General features: G+C 43.5%; 1 protein-coding gene across 1 annotated transcript in view; it reads right to left on the bottom strand.

Annotated features, from left to right (window-relative positions):
* LOC311062504 (clathrin coat assembly protein AP180-like) overlaps window positions 1–25,351 on the bottom strand; it is a gene marked incomplete at both ends in the record, with an annotated part of 63,046 nt that overhangs the window by 16,642 nt on the left and 21,053 nt on the right. The window contains 13 exons of the mRNA XM_084081592.1: window positions 1–93; window positions 2,866–3,057; window positions 8,010–8,086; window positions 8,413–8,531; window positions 8,658–8,670; window positions 13,188–13,264; window positions 14,401–14,442; window positions 16,272–16,378; window positions 16,778–16,889; window positions 18,428–18,521; window positions 20,258–20,360; window positions 21,234–21,309; window positions 24,550–24,692. The exon at window positions 1–93 is cut by the window's left edge and continues 3 nt beyond it. Of these exons, the coding sequence (XP_083937718.1) occupies window positions 1–93; window positions 2,866–3,057; window positions 8,010–8,086; window positions 8,413–8,531; window positions 8,658–8,670; window positions 13,188–13,264; window positions 14,401–14,442; window positions 16,272–16,378; window positions 16,778–16,889; window positions 18,428–18,521; window positions 20,258–20,360; window positions 21,234–21,309; window positions 24,550–24,692 (1,248 nt within the window). The remainder of the gene's footprint in view (window positions 94–2,865; window positions 3,058–8,009; window positions 8,087–8,412; window positions 8,532–8,657; window positions 8,671–13,187; window positions 13,265–14,400; window positions 14,443–16,271; window positions 16,379–16,777; window positions 16,890–18,427; window positions 18,522–20,257; window positions 20,361–21,233; window positions 21,310–24,549; window positions 24,693–25,351) is intronic.

The following is a 25,351-nucleotide window of genomic DNA, read 5'->3' on the forward strand; positions in this document are numbered from 1 at the left end:
CTGCGGCATCGGAGGCTGTGGTCGGGGTGGAGGCAGCCGCACCGTCGGCTGCTGCAGCGCCCTCGCTGGCTGGAGCGGGTGTTGCAAACGCATCTGAGGCGATCGCACACACCGCAGCGCAGTGACACACACACCAAGATGAGAGAGAGACACAGAGAGAGAGACATAGAGAGACACAGAGAGAGAGAGAGAGAGAGAGAGAGGGAGAAAGGGAAAGAAAGAGACAGAAAGAAACAGAGAGACAGAGAAGGACAACAAGGAAAAGAGAGAAAGTCAGTGGGAAAAAAGAAATTAATTAGGAAGCCTTTGGAAGGAAGGATACCAGAGCAGTCGAGTCTCTCTCATTCTCATCGTACAACTTCTTACGTGGCAGAACAATACTCATAACGTCGTTGTCGGGTGCCAACCCTATTTCCGTATTTCAACGTTAGATTTGTAATGCCCTAAATCAGAGGTCTTCAATGTTTTCCAGGCCAATTAAGGACCCCTTTGCTGAGGGACAGATGAAGCAGGGACCCCCCCACTACATATTGTATAAAATTGCGTGGCAGATTAAACCTCTCCATTGCTTCATTGACTATCAGTGTTGTGTGAATTCATGTTTTTTTTTGTTTATTTCAGACTTTTAACCACTTAAACCCTCAACTTGACCTTTGGCTCTGTACCTGGTTTGCTCCTTTCCCCCTCTACACCAAACCACTTTGCCGAAAATAGCCGATATATTATTTTCGCTGCGACACACAAAGATTTGGCCGCCCTCCTCCCCTTGTAGTAACTCTGAGGACCGCTAGGCCTAGTCCCGGACCCCCCGTTGAAGACCCCTGCCCTAAATAATAGCTACATTAATCCCCATTTACTCAACCAATTACACTTTTGGACATACAAGGTAACCAATACCCGACAGCGACGATAAGTAGCATCAATTGCCTTTCAGTAGCCTTGCAACGATGATGAAGTCGGAATTCACAAACGTGGGTTTGAGCCGTGGATGACGGGGGTATAAAATGAACGGACACAATGAGAACACAGACACGATGCGATGCAAGGGCCGGGAAAACACAATACAGTGTCAGGTGTGTAAAGGAAAATCCTACTTAAAAAGGGCAGCAGCGTTTAGGGGTCGTGAAGCAAAGCCGAGGCATCATTTGCAGGTTGTGCCATAGCAGCGTGACAACGTTTGATATTGCTTTTCACTGAGCTATAGATGGAAAAGCATTAATGTGCGTATCAAACCAGAAAGCGTGAGGAGGGCATGTACATGTATGCAGCGGTTATGTTATGGCTGTATACAGTTACTAGCGTTGTTTTGAAAGCATGAGTGTGCACAGCATCTGCAGAGGAATCTTGTGTGGTTGCTATACGAGTGTTCCACAGAATAGGCTCTATGCACAGCAGCCATATTGGGAAAGAAATTGGGCCTCTTCCTTACTTCCTTCACAGGTGTTACCAATGATTCTAATGAAGGCTCCGTTCCATTTCGTGTAGCTCAGTGGTTCTCAAACTTTTTAATTTCAAGGACCCCCATAACTGTACAAGAGTGTACAAACGGAACCAAATGGACCCTTACGGGTCCATTTGGTTTCGTTTTTACACTCTCAGAGTTACACACCCGTAAGGGGCCATTTGGAACCCCCTCAAGGAACCATGAGGGTCCCTGGTCCACACTTTGAGACCCACTGGTGTAGCAGAGTGTTTCCAGTGAGCCAACCAGAATGGAACAGAGCCTTCATTAGTATCATTGGTAGCACCTGTGAAGGAAGTAAGGAAGAGGCCCAATTTCTTTACAATATGGCTGCTGTGCATAGAGCCTATTAACCACTTTCAACCTGGTGTCAATTTGAAGCATTTTCCAAAATTCTCAAAAAGAAAGAAAGAAAGAACAAACGAGAGAAAGAAAGAAAGAAAGTTTTGTGTTGAGAATACTGTGAAAATGTTTGAAAATCATTCCCCCCCCCCCACCTATAATGACATATCCAAAGTAGGGACACTAGGTTGAAAGTGGTTAAGATAATGTGTTTCTATAATTATACTGTCTGTGTTATGCAAAAAGGCTATGTTGTTTTCTTCAGAAATGCACAGCCAACATTATCGCACTTGCCATAAAACAATTTCATATTGTGCAATTTCTGCAAGGATATGCACATTGCACAATATACTATATACATACATAGTATTTATATACAGTATATATTTATATACAGTATATATATATATATATATATATATATATATATATATATATATATATATATATATATATATATATATATATATATACATACACACACAAATACTGTGTGCATGTATATTATACAGTATGTGTAAAGAAGTACTTGCTTCTCCATGGGCTCTATTCACAGCAGCCATATTATGAAGACATTCGCAGGTGTTACCAATGATACTAATGAAGGCTCTGTTCCATTCATGGTCAAACAGAGTCAGGGTGCTGATATTGTGCATGTTGACTCACTGGAAACACTCTGCTACACCAGTGGGTCTAAAGTTGGGGTCCAGGGACCCTCATGGGCTTCCAAATGGCCCCTTACGGGTGTGTAACTCTGAGAGTGTACAAATGGAACCAACAAATGGTTTACGGGTCCATTTGGTTCCATTTGTACAGTCTCAGAGTTATGGGGGTCGTGGAAACCACTGTGCTACACCAAATGGAACAGATCCTTCATTAGTATCATTGGTAACACCTGTGAAGGAAGTGATAATATGGATGCTGTGCATAGAGCCTATTGGTCAGTGCGCATGCAGTGGTAATGTACTGTATAGCGCTGTCACAGCATGTGATGGGTCTTAGGTTTCGAGCTCTTCCGGAGCAATTCTTCCGTAACAGAATTCTCCGGAAGCCCCACTGACCTCCCAACAGATCCATGTTGGTGGCGGCGGGGGAGGAGGCGGCCGCCAGCGCGCTAGTGGGAGGGGCTAGGGAGATTCCGGGTTCTGCCGCCGCCACTGCCGCAGGGGCGGGCGTGGCCGCCGCCGCAGGAGAGGGGGCGGCGGCCTCTGCCGCGAGGGTGGGTTCAGCGAGCAAGGAGTCGCCCATCATTTCTGAGAGTACCAAGGGGGGTGTTCACAGCCCCGCCCAAAATAAGCCCCGCCCCACCCCCAAAATATCCACAAGTAACCAAAAGAACCAATGGAGTGGGCGTTCGAACCCAACGTAAGAAGAAAGCAACCCAAAAGATCAAATAAAATCCAGTTCGAAGTAACCAAAAAGCAATAGTTTTATCATATAGACCATAAAGAATACAAATTAAAGGACCAAATTAATGTGCCAACATTAGTAACCAACGATCAACAAATCAAAAGAGCCCCCGTATGAACCAAAAACAAACAAATGCGAATGCGAGGGGGAGAGGGGAGAAAGAAGAGAGAAACAAAGAGAAAGACAGAGAGAGACTTCTGAGTCTAGGAACAGAGAGAACAGCACTATGAGACAAACTATGGGCTAAAACATTTCATTTGATTCCAGGTCACCTTGTTCTCAGTCCAACCAAAGATTTTGTTGCTGTTGTTCGTTTATATGTTTGTATTTTTGGAGGAAAATGCCAATTGTGTCTGTACATATCGGTACAGATATGTGTTTAACTTCTTTTTTTCGTTCCCTTTTCTTAATTTTTTCATGAATTCAAATGTCCTTTTATAATGTGTATTCTTTGTTTGGTGTTTTGTGTAAAGCACATTGAATTGTTGAAATGTGCTTTCACAAACACATTTGCCTTGCCTTGCCTTACATGCAGGTGCTCAACTGCAACTGAGGTGATCCGGAACGTGACTTTAGACTCAGCCCGATCGCCAGAGAAGCATTGCACGTTTCTGAAAATCACAGATACTAATCTATACTCTATTAATCGATACCATAGTAATGTCAGTGTTTCAAGGCTGGCGTGCAGAACTGGGCTTGAGTCCCGTGAGGTCCTAGCCGAGCGAGTGCCCGCATCGAGCGAGTGCCCGCATCGGGCGAGTGCCCGCATCAAGCGAGTGCCCGCATCGAGCGAGTGCCCGCTGTCGACTCATCGTTTTGGAGTTGCATAGCGTTAGGGTAGGAATCACTTATGATCTACAAATATGTTGCACATCGTTGCTGTCAGGCAACCGCCTATCTCCACATTTTCACTTTTTTTATTTTCTTTACCTCGTCATACAGTGTCACACAAAAGTAGCAAATATAGCCGATCTACAGGTTAAAAAAGTGTTCTATCGCGCAATTTTTGCTATTTTTTAATTTGAATCCTGAAAAGTGCTGACCGTTATGAACATAATGAGGTTTTCACCCGACAGCAATGACACAGTACTTGACTTATAAGTCTAGGAGTGACTCAACATAATTCACATCTGGAAACGTTGATATCCAATATATTTTCGGTTCAGAAACGTACAGTGCCTTGGCTTTTCTCTGGCGGCCAGGCTGTTAGATTAGACTGGAGCTAGAGTCTAGAAGGCAAAGGGAATCGATGGCGCGCTCAAACTCACCTGACCCAAGAAGATCTGTGCCAGCAGAAAAGAAAGAAACAGTTTAATTAATGTGCCGTACAAGAGCCTCAGCCTCAATTAAAGAGCAGGACAATGGCTAAGACCAATTACAATGACATTGTGACACTTCCCTATTGTGAAAAAGAAAGGGTGACTTTAAATCCAACTTTCTTACAGGATGAGAAGCATGTAAGTAATTAAGTAATTATTGACCTCAAAATCTATCTAAGGAAGAGAAAATACCATAAAAAAAGGCTAATACAAAGACCTCTTCGCTAAGGACAAGAGTGGAATCCTGAAAACACCAAAGCAGGAACTGGAAGAATATCTGGAAAAGGTCCACCAGGACACGAAAAGGCATGAGCAGATGATCATCCCACATGACATCCCACCTATTCAACCTCCGGAATTCAACCTGGACACTGACCCTCCAAAATGGAAGGAAGTAGAGAATGTAGTCCGGCGAGCAAGAGCGGCATCGGCTCCTGGGCCTAATGGAGTACCATACAAGCTCTACAAGAACGCCCCGGATGTGCTACGCTTTCTTTGGAGGCTCATGAGGATAGTGTGGCAGAAGGAAATCATACCTAAGGCATGGCGAAGGGCTGGTGGTGTACTAATTCCAAAAGAGAAGGATGCGACAGACATCAGTCAATTCCGGCCAATCAGTCTTCTCAACGTCGAGGGGAAAATCTTTTTCAGTATAATAGCACAGAGGCTGTCCACTTACCTGGAAAGGAATAAGTACATTGATACATCTGTACAGAAAGCAGGCATTCCTGGGTTCTCTGGTTGCCTGGAGCATACTAGTATGATTTGGCACCAGATCCAAGCAGCTAAGAAGGACAAGAGAGACCTCTATGTCATCTTCCTCGACCTGGCCAATGCCTTTGGCTCAGTTCCCCATGAACTCCTCTGGGAATCTTTCAACTTTTTCCACGTACCAGAACCCATCACTACGCTGGTAAAGGCCTACTTCCAAGACCTGCAATTGTGTTTCACAACACCTGACTTCACTACATCATGGCAGCGCTTGGAAGTGGGCATAATGGCAGGCTGTACAATCTCACCTCTGGCCTTCACTATGGCCATGGAAGTCATCATCAGGGCCTCGAGATGGGTGGTGGGCGGCGAGCGAACTAAGGACGGGCTCCGTCTCCCACCTATCCGAGCATACATGGATGACATGACTACACTGACCAATACTGCAGCATGCACCAAGCGGCTACTTGCAAAACTGCAGGAGAACATCAAATGGGCCCGGATGAAAATCAAGCCAAGCAAATCTCGAAGCATCTCCATAGTCAAGGGACAGCTTAAAGATGTGAAGTTCTGCATTGGAGATGACCCGATACCAACGGTGTCTGAGCAACCTGTCAAAAGCCTGGGTAGATGGTACAACGCAAGCCTCAAGGATAAAGATCAAGTGCAGCAATTGAGGCAGGACATCGCCAATGGGCTTGAGAACATCAACAAGACCCTACTGCCTGGGAAGCTCAAGCTTTGGTGCCTACAGTTTGGACTTCTCCCCCGGGTAATGTGGCCACTCACCATCTATGAGGTCCCAATAACAACTGTGGAGAAGATGGAGCGAACCATTACTTCATATGCGAAGAAATGGCTCGGTGTCCCACAATGTCTAAGTAACATCGGCCTCTACGGCAAAGGGGTCCTTGAACTACCTCTCACAAGTCTAACGGAGGAGTACAAGTGCTCTAAGGTAAGACTTCAGATGACACTGAAGGACTCCAAAGACCAGACCATCAGCAATGCTCCACCTCCCCTACTAACTGGACGGAAATGGACACCATCCAATGCTGTGCAGCAAGCTACATCAGCCCTGAGACACCAAGACATCGTGGGACATACCCAGCATGGAAGAGGAGGCCTTGGCCTGGCAGCAAGCAAACCAACTTGGCGTAAGGCATCAACATCTGAGCGGAGGAAACTGGTGGTCGAGGAGGTGCACAGACAGGAGGAGACTGCAAGAAGTACAAAGGCTGTCTCTCTTGCTAAACAGGGGCAATGGACAAGGTGGGAAGGCCTGGAAAGGATAAAGATCAACTGGAGTGAGTTATGGCAAATGGAAGCCAGCAACATCAGCTTCATCATAAGAGCTATATATGATGTGCTTCCGTCACCAAAAAACCTACATCAGTGGTATGGCGAGGACCCAACCTGCCCCCTCTGCCCAGCTCCAGCAACTCTCAGACATATCATGTCGGGTTGCAAGACCAGTCTCACACAAGGCCGCTACACCTGGAGGCACAATCAGGTCCTCAAGAGCCTGGCTGCAGCACTTGAAATCAAGAGGAGTGCAACCAACTCCTTACCCCCAAGAACAAGTAATCCCATCAAAACGACAACATTCATCCGGGAGGGACAGAAAAAGCCCAAGCATCTTCCTGCAAAGCCAGAAACTGGACACCTAGCCATGGCCCGGGACTGGAAGATGCTGGTCGATATTGGCCAGCAACTAATCTTTCCACCTGAGATCGCTTCCACCAACCTTAGGCCAGACATGGTACTCTGGTCCCCTTCACGAAAGTCTGTGTATATCATAGAACTCACAGTCCCGTGGGAGTCCTCTGTTGAGGAGGCCTATGAGCGCAAGAAACTGCGCTACACAGAGCTGGCAGCAGACGCAATTCAGCGTGGCTGGAACGCAAAAGTCTGTCCAGTTGAAGTGGGATGCAGAGGATTTGTGGCTTCTTCCACCATCAGATTGCTGAAGGAACTTGGAATCCATGGACAGGCTCTGCGGCAGACCATCAGAGCAGTTTCTGAAGCGGCTGAAAGAGGCAGCCAGTGGATATGGATCAAACGGAAGGACCCTTGCTGGGCTCTAAGAACATGACCCCCCCCCCCCCCACCACCTGAGAACCCAATTCAAACCCCTCCAACTTAAGGAGGGCATATGAGGTATGCGGTCAGCTGTAGGGTTGGCTCAGGGAAGAGGACGCCCCTGCCTTGCACAGTCCCTTGGGATGTCTGCCATTTAACAACTAGGCAAATCTTAATGATTGGGCATGGGACACAAGCTAAGGCTTGATCACCCTGTAGCTGGCCACCTTTGATGAGGGTGTATAGTGTTTGAAGGCCGAAACACCCCCTGATTCAAAGGCACACTACTGAGGATGTGTCCCAAAATTGACATCTTACCCCAGTCTAAGAAAGACACCTCCCATGCCACTCTCGTAACATCAAGGCAAATCTCATGTGAGTGCACACCATCTATTGGCACAATGGACAGTATCAACATCACGTCCCGTGTTTTATGATTCTTTGTATTGTGTATTGTAACATTGTTCTACAAAACAAGCAACATAATTAGCGAATAATGAACGGCTCAGTGTACAGTGTACAGTCTGCACAGTATATATATATATATATATATATATATATATATATATATATATATATATATATATATATATATATATATTTTTTTTTTTTTTTTTTTTTTTTTTTTTTTTTTTTTACAGGTAGAAATAATAGCTGTCTGGTCGGGGAGGAAGGGAACTCACCCCCCCAGTTTGTGGTACATGCCGCCGACGGTGCTGATGGACCCGAGGATCCAAGAGGGTCCAGGTCCAACAGAGAACTGATGGAGAAGAGAGAGAGAGAGAGAGAGAGAGAGAGAGAGAGACAGAGACATTCACTTCGTTACTGGCGCTCTGGTGTCAAGTTCTCTGGGCCTATTTTGCCACCTTACCTTATGCCTAAACCTTTTAATAGCCGATCTACATCCGACACGTTGTGACCTTGTAGATCGGGTATTCAAACTATTTTAAAATGTTTTTCAAAATAGTAAAAAAATACCCAAACAGTTTAGGCCTAAGTGGTAAGGCCACCCTAACCATAACCCTATCTATAAGTCAAAGTCATGATGCCTCCAAGAGGAGTTAACTGTGATGACGCTATACTCACTCTTCAGCCGGCTCGGGGGCAGCAGCGGCGGCAGCACTCTCTCCCGGGGGGGGCGGCAGGTTGGGGGCGGCGGATTTGGCGGGGGTGGAGGTCGGAGACACGTTGTTTGTCGGTGACCCCTGGAACACGAGACAGGCAGACCCCGTTTCAGTGGATGGGAAAACATGCTGACAAAAGACGGATTTAAACACAAGAAACGAATACTACACAGGAAATGAGTTGGGAGAAGCGTGCGTATAGCTCACCTTTGTCGGAGACCTGGAGGAGAAGCGAAAAACAAGAGACACAGTGAGTGACTTTGTAGAGTGAGTGACAGACAGAAAAAACGGTGACATGGGACTGTAAGGGGCCGGTGTCCACAGAAAGCTTTTGTTTTCCTGAGCTGCCGGTGCATTTCTGCCACGCGTTTCGATGGTTAAGACGCGTCGCAGCGCTCATCAATGTCACTTTCAGTGTCGCCAGATTTGGATTTAGAGGAATAAGCAACCCTGTCTATGAAAACAAGCCCAAAAGAAGCGACCTAGGCCAAGGGTACTTCAAACCTATATACATTGGAATTAGCCGATCTACAAGCTCACAACACGTCACGATGTGACACGTTGTGAGCTTGTAGATCTGCTATTTAAATATAATTGTCTTGAAAACAAATGTGGAAGGTTTCTGAAACGTCTCAAAAAATATTTACATTTCTGATGGCGTTCCATGACAAAGGTTTGAGAACCACTGGTTTAAACACAGATTATTTTTAAATAAATTTGGTAGCAAGCTCAAATAAGCAACCACCCTTTAGAAGCTAGAATGTCGCTTATAATAAGCGGACCTGGCCACACTGGTCACTTTCCTATACAGAGGGTTGGAGAGACACGCCCACGGTCACTGAACAGAGGTGCCTCGCTCAGCCTGTGTGGACATGACATCCAAAGCACTCCATCTTTTACAGAAAAGAGAAATGCTTTCTGTTGGGACACTGCTCCTATCGGAGCAAGATGTCTACAAATTAAAGGAAAATAGAGACAAATATAACAGGGTTGTTATAGTTGATGTAATTAATAGTTGTTGTTATAGTTAACCAAAACGAAATAACAAAAAAATAGATATGGGTGTGGGGACATTTTTTGTTAACTGAAATAGAAATGTAAATGACAAAAAAAACTGAAACTGCATTTCAAAAGGGAATAAAAAACAAAAAAACGAATGAAAAGTGCGAAAAATATAATAACCTTGATTTGTGATCAATCATGTATTGATTCACACTGCATGTCAGCATGTGCTGTGACGGTACATGACGTGACGTATCGTCACAATGACATCGCATGGTTAGATGTGACTGCCGCGTTTGATACCATTGACCACAACATCCTCCTAAAACGTCTGGAGGATGGGGTCGGCTTCAAAAGCACACAGTGGTGTACTGTAGGCTACTTTTGAGCACTTTGGATCAACTCCTGTTGTTTTTAAGCGTGCTAAAGAAAAAAAGGTGACTTGACTTGATATGGTACAGTAGGTATCATGTGTATCACATGTGTGCCACATTAGTCCACCCACGTGACGAGATACATATCGTTGCTGTCGGGCAGAAACCTCATATCTCCAAATGTTTTAGTTCTTGTGTTTTCTTTCGTGAATTAACGCCCTACTTGATCATACTACAGCGTCACACAAAAGCAGCAAAAGTAGCAGATCTGCAAGCTCGAAACGCGTTGCTTCGCACCGCGTTTCGAGCTTGCAGATCTGCTACTTTTTGCTGTTTGAGAATTTGAATCCTGAGAAGCAATGATATGGATATAATGAGGATTCCACCCGACAGAGACGATATCTGTGCACGACACACATGTGGACATGGAAACCTTGTTATGGGTGCATGAACGGTAATCACATCTGTATGAAAAGTTGTTATTATCACATGAGTCAATGCTTATTCACATGGGGTACAGTATGAGATTACTGCAGGTGGGCCACATGTGAATGTGGTATACATTTACCACACAGTAAGATTCACAATTAGTTCATTTAACTCCAAATGGTTAGGGTTAAATTAAACGGTTAAATTAAAGGCAGGGGATTTTTGTAAGGGATTTTTTTTTTTTTTTTTTTAATATGTGTTAAAAGCTCTTTATTGTGATGTAATCAGAGGTAATCAGGGGTCCCTCCTTCTCTCCAGCTGGTTAGTAAACCAAAAATAAAAATGTCAGGTTGGGATATCAATTTGGTCCAGTCAGGAGAGAGATCTCATACAGGATACATGATAAACAAGTGAAATTGGAAGTGATGAATAAGCAGACAACGTTGTAGCTGGAGCACTATAACATGTTTATGGATAAAGGCGTTCTCGTGGGTGAAATTGTTGTGTGACCTGAACATTTATTTTCTTTAGTTTACTAAAGAGCTGGAGAGAAGGGGAGACCCCTGTTACTGAATATATAACAATTATTACAGAATCAGAATATAGAGCTTTAACTTTTTTTTTTACAAAACATACCACTTACTTCAATCTACAACCTCAACACAGTGCAAAAGCTAGATCTAGATCTAAATCTAGGTGGTTGATTTCCTAAGGCGTCAACCCCAGATGAAGTGTTGTATACGGTATGCTCACCCTTCACTGGTGATTCCAGAATGAAGGGAAAGAGGGCGATAAGAAGAGAAGTAGAGTGAAGGGTTAAAGGAAATGGTGGCGAAACAGCACACTAGAGTTTGGAACACACAGATGCTGACCGGGACAAAAGCACAACCTGGCAGAACTGTCAACCTTTCTGCAACGGATCTTTCAAGGTTTGAGTCTGTCAATGAAATGGAGCTCCTAGCATAAGTTCAGGACCACACCTCCAATCAATCGGCTTCCATTCACCTATAAATGCTGACCTAACCCCCCCCTCTCTGAGATCTGTCATTCTCACCGCTTCCACCCACCCTTGCTATACTCCCCCTATTTCTTCTTCTCTTTACGGTTTCCTTTCCATAAGGGGTTTCATCGTGTGGGAGTTTGTCGTGCGATGGCGAAGCTTCTCCAACTCTGCAAGTTCGTCATCCAAGACTCAGCATCGAAGACTCAGCAGAAGTCCCTCGCCCCCTTCCATCCGTTTCATTCATCACGCTTCGTCCGTATCATTTGTTTTCGTTTTCTTTGGTAAAAATCCTTAACCCATTGAGACCTGCAGCCGATTCTACATGTCTCCTAAATCTCAACAGTATTCTCAAAAACGTACGTTTCTATGTCCGTGGTGCTCAATCTTTTTCATGTCAAGGACCCCCAAAAATATATGTATTTGGCCGCGGACCCCCATCAAAATATTTTGTTCCAGGGACCCCCCAGAAGCAAAGATTTGAGTTAAAAATGTTTGCTTTAAATATATATATATTCAAAGATTTGCACACATTTTCACGATTTCTCAAAAATAGCAGATCTACAAGCTCATAGCGCGGCACTCGGTGCCGCGCTATGAGCTTGTATATCTGCTATTTTTGAATAGCCCACAGTGTAAAATATTGCTTTTTAGCTCAAATCTAAAAATGACACAATTCCAGGTCTTAATGGGTTAAACGCCTATCGATTGGTGGTGTGGTCCTTGCTAGCGAAGTGACTCATGGAAAGCCAATGCCGTCTGAATTCTGCTTTGGTCAGCCTTAAACCCCCGTGAAACCTAGCATCCCCATTCTGGGCACGTCATAATACTAGGTGAACTTTCGGCGAAAATGGGCGAACATTCAGTGCAAATTGCACATCTAAGCTCACAACGCAATGTATTGTGAGCTTGTAGCTGGAGCACTACAGAATTGAAATGGATAAAGGTGTTCTCATGGGGGAAATTGTTGTGTGACCTGAACATTTATTTTCTGTTTACTAAAGAGCTGGAGTTACTAAATATATAGAAAGTATTACAGAATCAGAATATAGACCTTTAACTTAAAAAAAAAAAACACAGTTAACACTGAGGATTTCACTGGAGGGGGATTCAATCTACAACCTCAAAAAAAGTTCAAAAGCTAAATCTAAATCTAGGTGGTTGATTTTAGTCAACCCCAGACGAAGTGTTGTATACGGCATGCTCACCCTTCACTGGTGATTCCAGAATGAAGGTAAAGAAGGAGATAAGAAGAGAGGAGTTTTAACCCAAAAATATCACTCACATTACCTGTAACACTGAGAAGGGGGTTACTGAAGGGGGATTCACTCTACACCTCAAACTAATCTAAAATCTAGACCTAAACCTAGGTGGCTGATTTCCTAAGATGTTGTACAGTATATGCTCACCCTTCACTGGTGATTCCAGAATGAAAGTAAAGAGGGGGATAAGAGAGGTAGAGTAAAGAGTTAAAGGAAAGCATGGAGAAACAGCACGCTAGAGTTTGGAACACAGATGCTGGGGTGCGCGACACACAAGAATCTAGTAGATCTGCCTTTTTTTGGCAACGGGTCTTTCATGTTTGACTTGGTAAATGAGGTGGCGTCTGAATTCTGCTTTGGTCGGCCTTATGACCACATGAACCCCAGCTTCCCTATTCCAGGCATGTCATATAGTAGGAGAACATTCAGCGCAAATAGGCGAATTTTCGGCGAAGATCGACAATCTCTAGCTTATAGAGCTTAGAGATGTTGGTGTCGAGGGACAAAAGGCCAGACCCCCCCTGCTATGCTCGGGGGCCTCGCCCCTTATGGGTCCCTTATTTTACACCCTCAGAGGTAAATGAACACTTTTACCGTGTGACTTTGCCGAGTTTGAATCACAAACCCAAAGCGGGACGGAAAGTGAAGGAGTGAGAAAGGAGTGTCTTACCCCTTCTTCCCGCTTCCCTTCACGTCTTCCAGGCCGTTCATATGTGTCTCCAGAGACTCCAGGATACTGCTGGGCGCCTGAGGACAACGAGCAAAACATCTCAACATCTCATCTATGTTCAATATGACTGGAAAGAAACGTCACACAATTTTGTTGCTCAAGGACACTCTGGGCCCTTTTCCACTACGAAGGAACCTGCACGTGCACACAGACATCAAAAGGGGGCTTCAGCCCTTTTACCCGTCTGTAAAAAAAGAAGTGCCCTCTCCAGACCATGAATGCTGACGCAGCATTTACTACATAACAGTGAAAGAAATGGAAGTAACCCCTTTCCATGCCGTATACCCGAAGGCAGCGCTCATGAGAATTGCCTTTTCCGAACTCTCCTTCGTAACTATATATTTTGTTACATAACACTTCAACCATCACAGCAATCGAGAAAGTGACAAAGGGAAAGTTTTGAAAGTGTTCTGCACACACACACACACGCGCACACACACACACACACACACACGCACACGCACACGCACACGCACACGCACACGCACACACACACACACACACACACACACACGCACACACGCGCACACACACGCGCGCACACACACACACACACACACACACACACACACACACACACACACACACACACACACACAGACACACACACACACACACACACACACACACACACACACACACACACACACACACACACACACACACACACACACGCCTGTGTATGACAGCTATAATTAGCCCATAAGGTGTCTGAGCAGCAGCATGCTTAGAAACACTCCCATCCTGCAAAGGCAGGCACTCTGCCAGGCCACCCAACGTTTCTATGGTTACCGGGTCCTCACGAGGCTTAAAGATACAGTCCTCGTCGTCAGAGTCTGCTAGATCCGTCACTACGCCCGGATGGAGACACTGGGAGGGACATTATGTCATGTTGAGTGAGACATCTGTGTGTGTGTGTGTGTGTGTGTGTGTGTGTGTGTGTGTGTGTGTGTGTGTGTGTGTGTGTGTGTGTGTGTGTGTGTGTGTGTGTGTGTGTGTGTGTGTGTGTGTGTGTGTGTGTGTGTGTGTGTGTGTGTGTGTTGATAGAGGTGGCTGTCGAGGCTTCTGTGTGCATCACTGCAATGTTTATTATTGACCTGTTCCATCCAACAAACTAACAAAGATAACAAAGACATAAAGTGACTGGACTCACGTAGTTGATGTCAGGAATGTCATTTTTGTCGACTCCAACTGTCTGTTGAAAGGGAAAGGCGTGGAACAACATGAGGACACAGCGTCAATACAATGCATATTATATCATACAGCACTGGCTCTCAACCTTCTTAATATCAATGACCACCAGCTTGATATTCATTAGACTACGGACCGCCCATTTGATATGATTTTTTATCTCCGGGACCCCCGAGATTCATTTGTCCATGTGTGGTCTAGCCCTATGGAATTTATGGAATGCATAAAAAACAACTTAAAACTTCCTAAGGTTAATGTGAGCATCAAATAAATATATATATTTTTTGCACATGCATTCCACACATTCCATAGGGCTGGACCACACATGGACAAATGACATCATCAACTTACGACGGGCATTGTCCCTCTTGAGTAAAAGATGAACTGTTTCTAAAATAAATAAAATATTTACGGCGTTTTAACATTTTCATTTTAGTTATAGAGGGCAATTATAATGTATTGAGGCATATTTGGCTTATTAGCCAGGGATTCTTTTAAGAATGAAGTGTTTGAGACAGCAAATGTAGTTTCTAGAGCCCAGCTGTTCAAGTAGGTTCATGTTGAGTCTTAATAGGCCCAATTACAAGGGTGTTGTGTTTTAGGTTGTATTATTTGTTATTGTCCCTGTATATAGTTGGATGTTTTAGTTGGTTATTTGTTTGACCATTGTTTGTGAATTATCTTGTCAGTTCATTGTTTGTTAAAGAGGTGGTGCCATGGTTTTGCACTTTTTCTGTTTTTCATGTATCTACTGTCTATGAGGTTGATAGAACTTCATTAAGCCCCCTGGTGGTGTTTTCATGGTGTTTTATGTCTTCTCTGACTATTTTGAGTTTCTACCTGGAGGCTGAAACCTTGAGGGTCAAACGTGCCAATAGAAAAACAGCCCTTGAGTGACATAGTAAAAATATACCCTCCCCCTCATTATCATAACACAACAGGTGTGGGCATGAGGAGGAGGAGGGACTAGGACAGGTGGGTGGTGCTAAGGTGGTGGAGGAGGTGCTAAGGTGAGAACCAGGTATACTTAATGAACTGGAGGCGTGTCCACATAAAAACATAATTTTAACAATTTATGTACACTTTTTTTGAAAAAAAATCTTCCTCCTAGTATAACCATAATACCTGATGATTATGTTTTAGGGGGGGGGGGGGGTCACTGAAAATCACGGAACCCCGTCTTTAAATGAAATGGAAACGTGTCCAGTAAGTCCTAATGGGCTGGGCTTCCTTGGAAGCATGACACTTTAATAAAGAAAATCAAACAATCAATCAGTCAGTCAATCTACTGTGGAATTCAGATGTTAATTTAACTCTGAGAGTGTACAAAAGGAACCCATGAGGGTCCATTTGGTGCAATTTTTACACTCTTGAGCCCCCTTTCCATTGCAGGTTAAGCACCACACCACACCACACCACACCACACCACACCGCATCAAAATATCTACCGTTTCCATTACACAAAAGTACCCCTGCTCAAATCCACAGGTATGAGTAGCAGACTCCGGTCAATCACACTCATTTGTAATTTTTGCCTAACAATGGAATGTAGGTGAGTGGCCAACTGTCTTGTATACAAATGCAAATCACCTGTGCACCTGTGGGTACTTTTTAGGCACCAGTTTAGTACCACTTACACACCACTCTACCCACTTCATTGTAGTGGAAACCGAGGCACAAGTGGTCGGTGTGGTGTGGTGTGGGGTGAGGCCATGCATATGGAAAGCCGCCTCAAAGGCGGCTTTCCATATGCATGGCCAGATGGAGTACCAGACCCCAGAGGGTTTGGTTCATAACTATCTGTCATCTAGTAGCTCCCTCAAGTCCCCTTACCTCAGCCAGCTTCATGAACTCTCCAATTTTGGTGACCCTGGTCAGGAACCTCTTGTAGATCTCCAAGGCTTCCTTACAGTCTGGCTTCTTCATCTTGAAGTATTTCTCTGTATTAAAACATAAGAGTTTTAATGCATATTTGACAAAACAAGGAAATACATCTATGATCTATGTATGATACACAATAAAATAAAATAGATACTCAGATCTAATGTGGCTCGATCATGGGCTATAAGTTAAATTTGTGAGGATCTTTGTGAACCAGTTTGTTGAGGCGATTCTTTAAAAAAAACTCTAAATCCTAACAGTTTAATTTTAAAAAATCTTTTTTTTTTTAAATCAATTTTTTTTTTAAATAGCAGATCTACAAGTTCCGAGTGCCGCGCTATGAGCTTGTATATCTGCTATTTTTTGAATAGCCAAAGAAATCTAAAGTGACACAGATGCATTCCAGGTTTTAATGGGTTAATAACAGATCACTTCTCGCATCAAACCGCAACACTGACCTAATAGGTTGATGACGCCGTCGTTGTAAGAAGCGAACAGCTTGACCAGGTCTTTGAAGAGGAGCATGAACGCAGCGTTTATGATCCCGTTGTTCAGCTCCTTTGGATGGCACTGAGAGAGAGAGAGAGAGAGAGAGAGAGAGAGAGAGAGAGAGAGAGAGAGAGAGAGAGAGAGAGAGAGAGAGAGAGGAAAAGGGGGGGTTTGTTCACGCGTCGTTATCAAGAAACGAATGCAGGCCTGGCTGGCGGGCCGGTTCGTAAGCAGTGTTAAGACTTAAGTAGACTGAAAAACTATGCCAAAATGTGTTCATCGACTACCTTTTTTCACTGGCGAAAACTATGCATCAAAACTAAATAAAAACTAAGCTATGATGACTAAAACTATGAATAAATATATTGACAATTTCATCAACAAATAAAAACTAGACGAAAATGTTAGTGAGGGACTAGAGGAGAAGACAAGTCATTTTATGCTTGGTTGCGCGCGGGTGTTGCACTCCAAAAATAGCCGATCTCCAAGCTCACCAACGTGTGCGACGCGTTGTGAGCTTGTAGATCATCTATTTTTGGCACGCAGCGAAGTATAAATCAGGCATCACGGCTCGCCAAAAAAATATTTTAGTCAACTAAAAGTCAACTGTAGATTTACTTGACTGAAATCTTATGATATGATATAGACTAAAACTAAAGCATTTCAGATGACTTAAATGATGTCTAAAATGAATGGCATTTTATTCAAAAGACTTTAAAACTAAATTGAAATTTGCGCAAAAAAAACCCCCCGCCAATTCCGAACCGACTCCACAAGTTTTCGTGCCAGTTGTGTGACGTCGGCACCGGTGATCAGCATCATTTGTGGCCGACATCCATGACTCACATCATTTAGTCTCATTCGCGGTTGAAACCCATCACATGCGTGGTGTCAATGGCATCTCATTAGTGCTCATATACAGGTAACACCCAGTGCAAATTTGCGTGTATTCACATCCTTGCATTGACTTTGCATGTATAACGTGCCCGCATGCTGTTTTTGAAGAACTGCTGACGCTGATGAGTGTCAGCAATATACATGCCAAATATAAAGGCGAGCGTCTGGGCAGTTATCCAGATATAGTTGCTGTCGGGCAAAAAACACTTAACTTTTGGTGTTTTTTCCGTGAATAGGCTCTATGCACAGCAGCCATATTGGAAATAAATTGGGCCCCTTCCTCGCTTCCTTCACAGGTGTTACCAATGATACTAATGAAGGATCTGTTCCATTTAGTGGTTCTCAAACTCTTTAATTTCAAGAACCCCCATAACTCTGAGAGTGTACAAATGGAACCAAATGGACCCTCCCGGGTCCATTTGGTTCCATTTGTACACTCTCAGAGTTACACCCCCTCAAGGAACCATGAGGGTCCCTGGACCACACTTTGAGACCCACTAGTGTTTCTAGTGAGCCAACATGCACAACATCAGCACCCCGACTCTGTTTGACCAGAATGGAACAGAGCCTTCATTAGTATCATTGGTAACACCTGTGAAGGAAGTAAGAAGAGGCCCAATTTCTCTCCAATGGCTGCTGTGCATAGAGCCTATTAACGCCCTACTTGATCATATAACAAATAAAAGACATGAAGTATATAAATGCAGTTTATTCAGACTCACGTCAAACTCCAGCAGTGTGTCGATCTGAGTCTGCAGGACTGGCATGCCTTTCAACAGCTTCTCTGTGGACATGGTCCGCATCACGCCCTCGGCACTGAGGTCAGACGACAGATATAGAGACACCGTTCATTCAGGCAGTGGTGTAAAGTAACTAAGTACATGTACTCAAGTACTGTACTTTTTTACTCTACTTACAAATTTGAGGTCAACTTTTACTTTACTGGAGTATTTCCAATTGTCTATACTTTTACTTCTACTCCACCACATCTCAGAGGCAAATATTGTACTTTTACTCCACTACAATTATTTGAAAACTTTAGTTACTAGTTACTTTGCAGATATAAATGATTACATTATAAAACATACATTAACCACTTTAAGGGACGGGTATTCTGATGGGTCATTTGACAAAGATGAAAAATGCATGAAGCGGGGATCGCACACAGCACTGTATGAGAAGGAGACATGACAGGGGCCTCTCTGATGAGGGAGGATCCTCCACAGGGATTAACGAGGACTAAAGCGGGCTTTTAAGAATGAATTGTAGGACTGTAAAAGTGTCCAGAGATAGGGGGAATTAGGGAGATAAAAGGTGTCAATGATAAGTAGCTCGTTCCATCCCACAACGGGGGAAGGACATTTCGAGGGGATGGACACAGCTACTAATTCAATTCAATACATTTATTATCATTAAGTACGCACAGCGACATTAAAAAGTATAAACAACGGACAGTACAGATTCACCAAAACATACCTAATAACTATTGAAAATGGAATAGCCCCCACTTGCACACACAAAAAATTTACTAGTGCAGGCCATATTGCAGCAGTTTTGAAACAGTCCATACCCGGTCAGTTAACAGTCCAATAAACAGTTTGACAGTTCATTGTCTCCGCCAGGCCGAAAGGCATGGCGAGATAGTATGTTTTACCCTCCGTCCATCCGTCCGTGTGTGTGTGTGTCCGTCCTTCTGTCTGTTAACAGCTAATCTCCACCACCGTTGGCCCGGTCGCTGTGAAACTGCACACACACTCCCTCGATGCCACAGCAGAACCTCTGCCCCAAATTTTTCACATGGGCCTGTTATAGCGCCACCAGGTGGCCGATTTGTGCAAAACATTTTTTTTTTACATTACTCCTACAGATTTTATCCAAACGTCATGCAAATCGGTACAAAGTATCTCTATAGTCATGTGATCAACACGGATCTGTCCGATTTCCCATATTCCATCCTCATTGGCTAAGGTTCGCTTCCAAAATTTGCAGGATTGCTCCGTTTTGAACAAAATGCCTGAAATCATGAACGCAGCTTGTAATTTCCGTGAAATTTCACAAACACATTCCCACTAGGCCAAGGAAGAAATGCTTCAAATCATGAATGCAGTGTCCGGTTGCCGTGAACGACCTAAGAATAAATGGCACCCATTTCACATTGGCCTATTATAGCGCCACCAGGAGGCCACAATAACGTACCTGTCCTGGCGGAGACCTGTGCTCCGAGGAGCACTTTTTCTAGTTTCCTATGAATTCCCCTGAGTTCAGTGCCTTATTATAAAGTGACAGACTGTGCAATGGATAGTAAACAGTAGCAGGGTGGCAGTTAGTATGTTAACATAGGGAATTCATCATCTTTACATTGCTGGGGGGAGGGAGAAGCTGTTTCTGAGCCTTCTGGGTCTGGTTCTGACCCGCAGACACTGATATATCATCGCCCACTTGACAGGAGCTTGAGCAGTCCATTGCCAGGATGGGTGGTGTTGCGGGTAACGGTTATGTTGTGGCCTCACACAGCGTTTCTGGTAGATATCTTTATCACAACGGTGACTTACCCTTTCTTGACTTTGGTGAAGTCGAAAGCCATCTGGCGGTAGGCAAAGGCTTTCTCGTTTAGGTAGCGTCCGTACCGTCTGATGAACGTGGACATGTCATAGCCTGAGGACGACCAACGGCACCACGTCACACAAAATGACCACAAACACCTGATGATATTTGACTAAAGGATCGTCCACACCTAGAATTATAACTATTAAGCTATAACTGCAACAATAATGATGTGATCTAGCCTGGCATTGCCAGACTGATCACGTGCGGATCCCTCAAACGTTTGCATGATCCCATCAGTTTGGCAATGCCACACTAGATGTGAGCATCCACACGTTGTGAAAAAAACATTTAACGTGACTGACGTATTGAGCGGTATGCATTGTAAATTGTGATGGATTTTGATTGACCCACTATCATTCACCACTGTCGTTGTAGTTGGACTATATACACTATACGCTATACACTTCTTTTTTTAAACAACATATAGTTATCATAGTTTTTGCCAAGTATAACATTGATTTCATGAAATGCAGAGCAGATAACATACAGTACAGTACCACCGTATATTGTGGCTGTATATTGTTGCTACAACAAATGTCTTTGTCGGGCTTCCACCCGACAGAGACGATATAACATTTGTCATTTTAAAATGTCAGTAAATGTCTGTGTTCTTCCATGTTGTGCACTGGGCAAACCACCATGTGTGTGTGTGTGTGTGTGTGTGTGTGTGTGTGTGTGTGTGTGTGTGTGTGCGCGTGCGTGCATGCGTGCGAGATAGAGATACAGAGACAGACAGACAGACAGACAGACAGACAGACAGACAGACAGAGAGAGAGAGAGAGAGAGAGAGAGAGAGAGAGTGCCGTTTCAGTGTAATTTCCTCTATGTGCCAGATGGCTGTGTGTGTTAGTGTGTTATCTGGTCCACACATGCACACAACGGCTGAGTTATGGGCTGAGGGCTCTGCCTGGCCATTCTCACCGTGAGAGCCGGTTTTGTCGATAAAGTTGCTGAGATTGAACAGAGAGGTCCTGGAGGCCAGATACTGAATGAACCGCTGAAAGAGGGAAACAAAACAAAACAAAACAACACAACACATAAGGACATTAATAAGACTTGTACCTGTAACCTGTACCTCGTCTAAAAGCACTGAACACATGGACATTACACATGAAAGCAAAACACTAAGGGGGAAAAGACACCCCAATGAGGCGCTAAGAATCTGTGGGCGTCAACTTTAAAAGGTACCTAACGGCGCTGATGGAGTCCTATGGCGGCCAATAGGCGGCCGTTTGAAGATCGCGCATGATTGGACTGGTGACCACTGTACAGTAGCTATACCAATACACACATACACTACAATATCCTGTTAATTTAAACTTACATTTTCAAACACTGCTTCCTAAACAATGGGTCAGGACCCAGTTCTGGGCCCTGTACCAATTTTTATGGGTCGCAAGTAAATTTACCTTAATTTGAGTTTTTAAAAAAAAATCATAAATAAAATACAAATAATGAAAGAAATTCCCTAAATTAGAAAACAAAATGTTTGAGAAGTAGTGAAAATATATCTGCAAAATCACAACGCGGCGCAAAGTGACGCGTTGTAAGCTTGAAGATGTGTTATTTTCACTAGTATGGGTCCAGGGCAAATTTCTCTTTTGGGTCTTGAGCTAAAATGTTTGGGAACCACTCGTCTAAAGGCTTTTAATAGTATGCTGTCTTGCATTATGACTGAGCTCACAGTAAAATGATGCCACAATCTTTTAGTTTGAACCTTTAATTGTGTCCATTCTGAGTTTCCAACAGCTTTGGTTTAAAGTCATGAAAGGCTTCTCAACACTGGACCGCAATGAATAATCCCTTTATGTAAAGAACTGTGGTGAAATCCACTTAATTCAATAGACAGATCTACAAGTTGTCTTTGTCTGTTATAATAATAACCCATTATTGTTCACACTACTGTCTTATTTCAGCAAGGCAGACACTTAAGACTACTATCACAGCAATCAATGAGTCTGTTTTGTATTCTACCTCGCTAGTTCCTGGGTATACTCAGTGAGAGCAGCAGACAGCTTGGTAATAAGACATTAGTGCACTCATTCAAACTGAGCATTTTGGAAATTGGAACTGACTTGGGACAGTAATTTGGACCGATATTTAAGCCCTAACAAGAAGAACCACAGTATCCTCTACGTCGGCTAAATCAATTACAAAAGAGCCCATAAAACGTAAAAAACTAAACGAAAAACAAAGACATTTAAAAAAGGCATAAGACATAAAAGACTGGAAGTACCCCTACGTGTAATAAATGTGATGAAGAAATTCGTACGCTTATGCAAAGATATGTTTTGGAAATGTACAAAGATACAAGTGTTTCGGAATGAGTTGGATACTTTGATTGGATATAATTTTTCCTTATCCCATCTCCGGTGTGACACCTGGCAGCTAAGGTGTCCAGCGCAAGGAACAGTCACAATGCTAAATAGGCTCTATGCACAGCAGCCATATTGGAAAGAAATTGGGCTGCTTCCTTACTTCCTTCACAGGTCTTACCAATGATACTAATGAAGGCTCTGTTCCATTCTGGTCAAACAGAGTCAGGGTGCTGATGTTGTGCATGTTGGCTCACTGGAAACACTCTGCTACACCAGTCTCAAAGTGTAGCAGAGTGGCTCCTTGAGAGGTTCCAAATGGCCCCTTACGGGTGCGTAACTCGGAGAGTGTACCAATGGACCTTTATGGGTCCATTTGTTTCCATTTGTACACTCTCCTTGACATTAAAAAGTTTGAGAACCACTGTGCTACACTAAATGGAACAGAGCCCTCGTTAGTATACGTAATTGGTAAGACCTGTGAAGGAAGTAAGGAAAACGCTCAATTTCTGTCTAATATGGCTGCTGTGTATAGAGCTTATTGATCGGGAATGAATGCCTGGCTTCTTTCATACGGGCCCTTTGAAATGAGGGCTCATACACTGCTGCCGTTTCTATAAATATAGCTTTTTGTATTTGTTAATGGCATGTATCAACGTGTTAATATTCTATGCTCTGTTGTTGATGAATTGCAGGGCCGGAGTGGGACTCCAAATCTGGCCGGGAGATACACGCCCACCCAGGCCACCCTGTGCACGCGCAGCGCGCGCCGATTCTTTTGGGGGGCCCTTTTTTGGGGGGCCTTATTTTTTGGGGGCCTTACAAAAGGGGGGCCTTTTTGGGGGTTAAAGGTAGGGGGAGGCCCGCAGCTGCACTGAGCTGCAAGCAACACTGACTGCATTGAATTGAAATTGACTGTGGTTGGCCTGGCCTGAGCTTAGGAGAGATTTTTTTTTTGCTGCATCACTTAAGCGCCGCGCTGGCTGTGGATGGCTGGCCTGACCTGATATTTTTTTTTGATGCAAAAAAATATATATATATATATATATATATATATATATATATATATATATTTTTTTCTTCAGGCAGGCCACTAGAGAGCAGGCCACCGGGAATAGTCCCGGTCCTCCCGACGGCCAATCCGGGCCTGATGAATTGAATACAGTATACGACCACAATGGAAACAAGTCCCCATGCAGGGATTTGTTCTTGTTTTACTGTACCTCTGTGCTGTTTACATTAGTTTGACTAATAAAGTATTCAATCAATCAATCAATCAATCAATCAATCAATCAATCAATCAATCAATCAATCAATCAGTGGTGGAAAAAGTGCTCAAATTCTTTACTTAAGTAAAAGTACCAATACTGCAATATAAAAAGACTCTGTTGCAAGTAAAAGTCCAGAATAAAAAAATTACTTGAGTTAAAAGTACAAAAGTATTGGCATCAAAATGTACTTAAAGTGCCAAAAGTAAAAGTACTAAATATTTGAAAATAGCCGATCTACAAGCTCACAACGCGTCGCAATGCGACGCGTTGTGAGCTTGTAGATCTGCTATTTTCAAATAGCCTAGATTTAAAATAGGTTTAAAGTGGTTAATGTATGTTTCATTATATCATAATTTATATCTGAAAAGTAACTAGTTTCAAGTAAATGTAGTGGAGTAAAAGTACAATATTTGCCTCTGATATGTAGTGGAGTAGAAGTAAAAGTATTGGAAATTGGAAATACTCAAGTAAAGTACAAATACCTAAAAATTTTACTTAGGTACAGTACTTAAGTAAATGTACTTAGTTACTTTCCACCACTGCAATCAATCAATCAATCAATCAAAAAAAGCTAGAAGCTCAGCAAAAAGAAATCCAAACAAACACAATGCAGCGGTACCGCAGCGGTCTAGAGGCCCCGCCCCCACTCACCTCGTTGCCGTGGACGCACATGTGGTGGGTGGTGACGAGCGCCTTGAACACGACCACCCAGCTGGCGTTGGTGGCCCGCTCGAACAGCGTGTCGGCCATCTGAGGGATGTTGACGTTGGTGGCATTGGTGGCCGACACCAGATCTGTAGCAGCGCAAATGCACACACACACACGTTATCATTCACAACATTGTACCTGCAACATTGTGCCTTTTGAAACATAATATATATTGCCTCTGTCGGGTGGAAACCTCATATGTCATTATGTCCAAAAATATGTTACTTTTCGGGATTCAAATTCAAAAATAGCAAAATGTAACAGATCTACAAGCTTGAAACTTCGAGCATGCAGATCTGCAACTTTTGATGCTTTTGTGCGACGCTGTAGTATGATCAAGCGAGGCGTTAATTTACAAAAAAAATGCAAAAAGTTAGAATTTGGAGATAAGAGGTTTCTGCCCGACAGCAACGATATTGTACCTGTCTCTAAAGTCCCAGTCCACACCTACGCAAATACTTGCAACTCCTTGCAACCATTATCCCCAAAGAATGATGTATCTTCTAACTGCTCCTTTTCATTTATGGAAAAATATATGGAAATATGCAAATAATAATAATAATAATAATAATATTAATGTGATCATGTAAACCATAATTGAAATAAATGAAATGAAATGAAATGAAAATGGTACCGGTCTGCGCTGCAATTTCTTGCAACTGGTTGCAAGTTGCAACTAGTTATGTAGGTGTGGACTGGGCTCAAGATGACCCATGACTTTTATTTCTAATCGCATACAGTACCC

The sequence above is a fragment of the Gymnoscopelus microlampas genome, assembly GCF_963454915.1.
Source record: "Gymnoscopelus microlampas genome assembly, chromosome: 16".
In the NCBI taxonomy this organism is placed as follows: Eukaryota; Metazoa; Chordata; class Actinopteri; order Myctophiformes; family Myctophidae; genus Gymnoscopelus; species Gymnoscopelus microlampas.